General features: G+C 45.8%; 1 protein-coding gene across 3 annotated transcripts in view; it reads right to left on the reverse strand.

Moving 5' to 3' along the window:
* The window catches only part of LOC116843938 (hemicentin-2-like), a 205718-nt gene that overhangs the window by 39947 nt on the left and 157436 nt on the right, over positions 1-8335 (reverse strand). For all 3 annotated transcript variants that reach the window (XM_032814893.1, XM_032814891.1, XM_032814892.1), the window contains exons 2-4: positions 5832-5961; positions 1902-2113; positions 444-761 (exon numbers count right to left, since the gene is read on the reverse strand). In XM_032814893.1, the coding sequence (XP_032670784.1) occupies positions 444-761; positions 1902-2113; positions 5832-5875 (574 nt within the window). In that variant the 5' untranslated portion in view covers positions 5876-5961. The remainder of the gene's footprint in view (positions 1-443; positions 762-1901; positions 2114-5831; positions 5962-8335) is intronic.

Consider the following 8335-nt stretch of genomic DNA (forward strand, 5'->3'; position numbering starts at 1 on the left):
ATATATATATATATATATATATATATATATATATATATATATATATATATATATATATATATATATATTCTATGTGAAAGTTTAAGTTAAATATATACGTATATATTCTATGTTGAGAATTACGATATTCATACTTAAAGCCAAATTTGGAATTGATATTTCTGCCTTATCGAAAGCGTCAGTAAGAATTTGCAAGGACCTATTTTCACGTGGCGCAGCGGGAGTCATTTGACTAACTACGTGCCATTACGAAGAGCAAATGTCGCGCGTCGTCATAACGTCGTAAATTACAGTTACACCGTCACGAGCGCACGAATGCGCGCGACATTAAACGCGCGAAATCGGGTCGCGAAAAACCTCGCGATTATATGAACGACCCGGGCTCGCGACGATAGAGGCATAGGTAACGCGTGCAACGCTTACGAGGATCGTCGATGACTTACGATTCACGTCGAGGATGAGCAGTTTGGTTTGCGGTGGCACCAGGTTCGTGTTGCTCGCTTGGCAGATTAGTCTCGCCTTGTGATGCTGTCGCCCAATTTTAGGATACGCCAAGTGGTTAACCGTTACCCCGGTCTCGGCGTTGTAGTGATAGGACTCGTCTATCACGTTGTTGTCGAGGTACCACGTCAGCTTCGGGGGTGGCTTGCCACCTCGAACCTCGCAAATCAGGTTCACGTCGCTCCCCTCGTTGTACGGTTTCTCGATGCTCCAAACGTTCCTCGTCTCCCCATCCAATATTATCGGCTTCGATGGAGGCACTGTGCGAACAGCATGCGTCGTTAGAACAGCGTGGATGTTAATCGATCGTTTGTCAAGTGAGCAAACGAACAAACGACAGACAGACAGGCAGGCAGTCGTTGGCAAGAGAGAGAGAGAGAGAGAGAGAGAGAGAACGCGCGCGGTATTGCGGTGGAATCCGAGCGGGGGGTTAACTTGCTACGTTGTAGCGGAATTAACTGTTATAATGGCCCTAAAACAGGTTGTAGTTACGAAGTATAGATAACCGCGGCAGCGGCTCAATTTGCGAAGCAAACCGCGGCTTACGCCGAGATTAATTTATGCACCGGGAAGTGCCGAGAGTTCATAAGTCAACGCTCACGAAATGTATCGAGAGCAAATGTATCGATGACCGAACAATGGTGGTAGCGGCTGCTGGCGGCAACGAGGAGAGCTCACGCACGAATCGATCCGCGTTTTGCGTTAAGTACGGTAAAAGTACCAATGTCTGGACACTAATAACATTGTTTAACCTAATTTTGAATATTCTTACTGTTTTGGTCCTTGACCATTTATTTGCTTTCGCAACATCGACTTCTCATGAGCTATATTCAAGAATAATAGATGTGGAACGCATATACAGGTACAGCATTGTTGCTCTGGAACATTCTATTCGTCTCAGTAAGTTTGATTTTTGTCACTAGATGACAAAAATTGGAAATGTCCTCAAAATTATATTTTTAGAACAATACAACTGCACTCAGCAGACATCATTTATATTCAAGAATTTGTTCCCTTAAATTGTTTGCCAAATAAAAGGTTAAATACGAACTTTTAAGTTTTCAATATAGAGAAAGAGAATATATACATGTATATTGAATCTATACATATATTCTATGTTGAAAAAGTTTGAATATTTAAAAATTAAAGCTAAGATAACAAGAATGTCGAGAGAGTTAACTATTATTAGTGTCTTAGGCATTGGTGTACTTTTACTTTACATGCGCGTGAAAGCGAATTGAAACACAAACACACGCAGGAGACGGCGAGATTGACTTTTCGCACGTTGTTTGACGCGACCACCATTATTGCACCTGATATCAAAAGGACCGACTTTAATTGTCGCGCGATCGCCGGCCTGATCGAGTTCGATCGGAGGGGGAAGGTAACAATGCGCTTACCTATAACGGTTAAGTTCATCTTTTGTTTCCGCGTCGGCGAGTTTCTAAAGTCCACCCGGCACCGATAGATCCCCTCGTCCTTGCTCTCCAGCCGATCGATGCTGAGGTGCGCTGGATTCGTCACCGTGATAAAAAAAGCTCTTGGTCCCAATGCCTTGGGCGACGACCAGAGATGGGCGTTGCTGAACTGCCGGCGGCCGCGAACGTCAAAGCTGCAACAATCGATTGATTCCTTTGCTCAGTTGTGGCGGGTGCGTCGTCCTTCGCCGATCGGGTATAGTCTCGATTGCGGATACAGTCAATTAATGCCACATCGTTGAAATGATCGGTATAATATGTATCGGGTAGTATGTAGAATCGCAGTGTTTCTCTCTCGCTAATAGATACACTGAAACAACGTCGATAGAATACGCAACCCCTAATAAGTCAATTTGTCGCGGATAATTACCACTTTGCTCGTTATTCATATACCAAAAACTGTGCCAATTTAATCATCCCATAATTTATGATGTAATTGCAGCATGTCAATTAAAATGGCACACTGACGTCGTTATTGAAAGCTTGTCGTAATTGCATTAATTACAATTACATAAATGATGAATGTATATTCCTGGCTACTTGCGAAAGCGCTTGTGCCACATCGTTTCGAAATTTCTAGTTAGCTACGAATTTAAAATTGCACGTAGACCCCTCTGCAAAATCGTGTTTATTAGATTACGATCAACATAATTTTTTCACGTTTGCAATTATATCTCACGTTACATTAATCATTTATGTACAATGTTGAGTCTGCGAGAATCAAATGGATATTCCATTGCTCACTTTGACTTTTGTCAAGTTTGAAGTTACAAAGGGAACACTTCGAAAACAGCGCAAATCTTTTGCAGATTTTAATGTTATTGCACTGCTATCTAATAGCTAGAGCGTTCCTGCATCTCTGAAAAAGAATGTGTTCAGAAATATTAATTTTCGACAAAGTTATGGGTCACAGTTGCTCAAATCTAACAGACCCAGATTGTGTCCTTTAAAATAATGATCGTTGGCTTTGTAACGTATGAAATCTCGCAAAATCACGAAATCCCACTCTTTTATTCGATGATGCGGCAAACGTCGTTTCGGTCGATCGAAGAGCTGAATTCGTCCGCAACTTTCAAAGTTCAAATGCGCGCGTCTTTGCCGCAGAATTCTCCCCGGCAAAGAATCGCGCGGGCGCGAATTACGATTCGGTGGACGTGTCTATGTACGGAGAATTACCTGGGGAGCCATCCCCAGTGCGTGATTGCATATTAAGCATCCGCGGTGTGCGAGCATGGAGACAAAGGGAGACGGATTAGAGGGGCAGAGACGGGGGATACATAAGAGAGCCCGCGCGGGACAGAAAGAAGAAAGGGTGGCTCGGGGGAGAGAACGAGCGAGCGTGGAGCCCGTCGGTCTCCTCGCGAGCGACTAAAAGTTAAATTGCGTTCCGCGACTGCAAGGGAGTTCGGATTTTCGCTCGTGACTGAGTATTCCCAAAGCTATCCCGGGGCCTCACGCTTGCTTCCGCGGCATTGACGTTGAAATACGATTTAATTCTTCCACTTCGCACTTCCAGTAGACGAGCAGGGCGCTTCCGTGACGCGCCTCCGACGCTGCCCGTCCGCCCGCCCGCCCGCCTGCCCGTCTCGTCGACAGGCCAGCGGATAGGGCAGCCCTCGAAGCAGTCGAGTACACGTACCCGACCCCGTCGTCCCGGCACGAACGAGCCGCGGATATAACACGTTCGACCGACTTTCCTCGCGAGCGATAACCCTGAAAAGCGATTTTCCCATATCGGTCTTCCGCCGACTTCGAGACCCCGACGTTCATCGACGCGGAGCGACTCTCAAGATCGATCGGTCGCCTATCCTCCCGACTCGTCGATCACGACTTGAGAGGCTGATTCGTCGGGACTTTCCGGAAAAGCGTCGCCTACAGGCGTTTCTTCGTTATCTTGGGAGATTGCCGCGCGGATAAGCCCGTATGTGTACATGTATATGTGTATGTATGTATATATATATATGTGTGTGTGTATATATATATATATATATATATATATATATATATATATATATACACATATATATATGTGTTGCCCTTTTAAAGTCACGCGGAAACGATTCGGAAGCGAGGTAGCGCGCGAGTTATATCGAGGCGTGCGAGAGAGCACGGTAGACGAACGTCGTCTCAATTATCGTCCTATGAGGCGCCAGTGGAACGATTTACGTTGAGCCCGGACACGCGTTCTCGCGTGTTAGCGGGGAGTACGATGCGCGATACCGAATGAACACACGAAATTAATTCCTTCGATAAAAAACGGTATCAACTTCCGAGGTGTTTCAGCCAACACGGCGAGTGCGAGGCCGTCTTTCGCTGTCCTCTATTTATCTGCTACTTCCCGTTGCGCGTCGTTCTCGCTAAGAAACCGATCGTTTGAAAAGTCTCACGCAAGGAAAGAAATTTACTGGGTTGCTTCGGCGAGGTCTAAGTGTCTTGAAAGTGTCTTGAAAGTTTCTCGGCCGAGCGTTGAATGGAATTGAGTAGATTCGATTTTACGAAGTGTTATCTATTAAAGTAAAATGCCGCCGGAGAGCTTGTAAATATTATTCAGAGTTTCTCGCGATCGAGACGCCGTGCACCGACTTTATCAATATTATCGAGTGCTGTTGAAGCTCAAAGAGTTAGTGTAAGTGTGTGTGTGTATAATCGCGATCAAATATCCATATCGCGATGAACACAGACGATCGTTGAACTTAATCGAAAATCTATATAAGCTCCGCGCACGCGATATCGAAATAGTGTGGAGCGGAAAAATTCTCTCCCGAGGGTCGTGAATAATCGTGAATTCGACGATATTAATGTGGTTAACTAAAGTAGTGGTCCGGCGACAAATCCGGTATTTGCGGGACCGGCACTGCTCGCTTTTGTCGAACGAGCCGCAGCTCCTGAAAATCCTGATGGCGTATACGTATCGCGTGACTCCTTAACCCCTATCGCGAACAAGACACTGAATATATAAAGAAGGCGGGCGAGAGATCCCGAAGAGGGACTATGCGCGATCATAGCCGCGTACTCCCGCAGTTTCCTTTCCTTAACTGTCTGGCGTTCGTACGATAAGCGGGCACGATGTCACGCAATAAATATTTTACTGCGAGAGATCCCGCGAAGGGAGGAGACGATGGCGCTGGGGTACTCGCGAGAACGGCTCGGGGGTGCGAAGAGGGGTGGAGACGCTTTAGTACGGCGGCCGCCTTTAAATTTAAAGTTCCTCGTCGTGGCGAGGATTAAACTGACTTTACAACAAGCGACGATCCCGCACCGCCACCGAGTGCCAGCTTTCGGTGGTCTTCCTTCCCTCTGCGCCTCCTCGTAGACGCCTTCTTCCCTCGCCCTTTTCCGCAGCGATGCATCGTCAACCCCCTGTTCCCCTCGACCCTGCACATATCTTACACCTTATTACATTTCTTAAATATGACTCACCGGATACCAACGTCGACGAGACCCCTCCCCGACGCGCTCCGTTTCCACCCCTCCCACGCGATGCACCGACCGCCATTCTATATGCAAAATTTCACGGGTCGCGGAAGCGAGACGGCGACTCCAGTAGCGAATGGACTTTACTCCGTGGAAAATAACGCGAGGAATTTCCGGACCTGAACCCTCCGACTCATTCCTTTTTGATTTCTCCGGCGAGGCGCTTTATGAACGATATGGACGGCTTTTTCGTACGAGGGTTTCCTCGATTGCGTTTTCGCTTCGGCACATTTGTAGCGCGCAGAGAGGAAGGATCGCGTACTGGGAGAAGATGTATGTTTTGTGGCGCGAGTACGTGCGGTACGTGAGAATTAGAGTTCTCGGGTACGTTTAACGTGGCACTTTGGAGGAACTCGTAATTTTCAGTATTTTCCTTACCTGTAAATCGGTTCATTCCCGCCTTCCTTGTACCAAAGTACCATGCTGACTTCGTCATTCTCGGCGGAACGAATATCGCAAGGGAGCTGCGCCTTGTTCCCGACTACGCCGTCAATAGTAACGGTCGGTACTGCAATGAAAAAAGTGAATAGATATAAATAAAAGGGCAATTTACTCGCTTTTCTCTAAGTGACGCATTTTAAATCGACAGTCTCGTGCCCATTCGGAGCTACCATATAAATTGGAGCCAATAAACGCGACACAGATCGCAACTCCACTAGAAATCACGTTTGACCTGTCGATAGTGCTACAAATCCTAGCGCTTTTTCCATTTCTGAGAGAGGCAAAGACAGAGTATCAAATCAGTTAATCGAACTGCAATCAAGCAGGTCTCTCAACAAAGCATCTATAACACGACACATTATTATGGTTAAGCAAAACGCCGCCTTAGTAGGTACAAAAACACCGGGATTACGTCTCATTAGATGAGAATTTAGCGGTGATGTACACGCCGACGGTTAAGGCGAGCTCCTGCTCGAGCTTAAGACTTCCCATCCTCCCCCACGATGGTTAACGGTGGTTTGATGTCGTCGCGCGGTTCCGTCTGCCCGATTAGATTTACATGTAGATGGATTTATCGCGTTTTAATGAGCTCTCCCGCTCACTCGATCACTTCCACGCTTCCGCACCCTCCAGCCCCGTCATCCTGCCGGTGACGTAGCCGTTATCTTTCCACGACGACGCGTTTTCCGACGTATCATCGGACTTCCCGATTGCTTCGCTAGGCGTCGTGCCTCGGAAGCGATCGCTCCCAGGGATCCCATCGATCACCGAGCTAGTATTTCGTCGTTCGACGTCCGATCGCAGTAGGATCGGCATCCACGAATTTTCGTGCACATGGACTATAAAGCGCGCTGATATTTTTCCCCGACAAAGAGCAGCGAAACGACTGGGAAAACGGACCGACGGTGACGCGCGCTCAAAGATGCGCGCACAAACGCGCCAGTGTCCCTCGCGTGTCGAAATCCGCGAAGATATTGCGTGAATGTGCCAAGTGTTTGCCGAAGGGATCAGTGCAGTCGGCGCGCCGAACACTCTGAATCTGAAATTAGAACGCCGCTAGACCTTCCGTGCGGGGAGACAGGCGACTCGATATGAGAAACGCGATAAGCAAACACACACGCCGGGCGTAGTTGCTCTTCTTCTTTGCACTGCTCTCTGAACCAACTCTCGGGCAACGGTAACTTTAACTTTGCATATCGCGAACTCCGAATACGACCCGACTACTAACAACTTGTTAATAAGTCCGCCAAACTATAAATGCTAACCAATGCACCTTTTTCCTAATCGCACATAGAAAAATGCATGCTGCATTCAAATGGATGTTACTTATTTCGAGTACTTTGTAAGTTTCATATCCAATTTATTCAAAATACATTCTGAATTCTAGCAAGTTTAGCATTTCGATCAAGAGAATTTTTTTTTTAATAAAATTCTCGGTTTGCTTATCACATAGAAACAACTTTTTTCTCGGTAAACTTTTATAATATTCTTGTAACGAGGATAAATTCTTTTTTTTGCGTAGATAATATAATAAGTTTTTTTAATTTACAAAGAATATATTTTAAGATTATATTACCGAGAAAATATTCTTTGTTGGAGACAACTATCACCTTAAAGGAGGAAAATAAACTGAGTAATTACTTTTCTTAGCAGTAGAATGATATTTTGTGTGCATATTTATTTATGTGCGTATATTTATACTATATAGAGTGTCTAATGCAAGACCACGTATATAGATAGATTGAGTCAAACTGAACAAAAAAAAATGCTTCTCTCTACCAGTTTGCAAATAACCATGTAGACATTTAATTATTAATTAAAGAAGATTAGTGCATTATTACGTACAATTATACCCCAAAAATGTTAGAGGAATTTTTTGTTCAGTTTGACCTACTTACACATAATTTTGCATCTTGACATCCTGTATAAAAAGTATATCCTCATCATTTAACGTGTGTTTTAATTGAAAATATTCGTGAAAACACGAAGACTTAAGTTAGAAAGCTACGTTGGGCTTGATTCGCTCATTCCGATTACAATCATAGTTGTTAACGCGTTTAACACGCACGATGAGACGCGCGTTTAAGACGCAGTTATAGATGCGCGCGATTACACTCGGGCGCAATCAAAATGCTTCCGTAACGCCGCGGGACACGAAGCTACGCCTGGTGAAGCAGGCACATTCTTCCGATCCCATTTAATCCCGAGAGAAGTTCTCGAAGCGGTTCCGGAAGGAAACTCGAGGAAGCTCCGTGCAAACTCGAGGAACGTCCGCGAGTGTGACAAGCGCCCAGTGCGCGCGCGCGCTTGCTCGCGCGCGAAACAATTTCATTTATCACAAGAAAAATAGCGGTTTAACTCCACGAGTGGGCGTATCATACATTTTCCGCAAGTTGGAGCATGCGGGAAAGAGAGAGAGAGAGAGGGGGGGGGGGAGGGGG

The sequence above is a fragment of the Odontomachus brunneus genome, unplaced genomic scaffold (genome assembly GCF_010583005.1).
Source record: "Odontomachus brunneus isolate Ranch 3 - 2012 unplaced genomic scaffold, Obru_v1 Obru_scaffold_037, whole genome shotgun sequence".
Taxonomy (NCBI): domain Eukaryota; kingdom Metazoa; phylum Arthropoda; class Insecta; order Hymenoptera; family Formicidae; genus Odontomachus; species Odontomachus brunneus.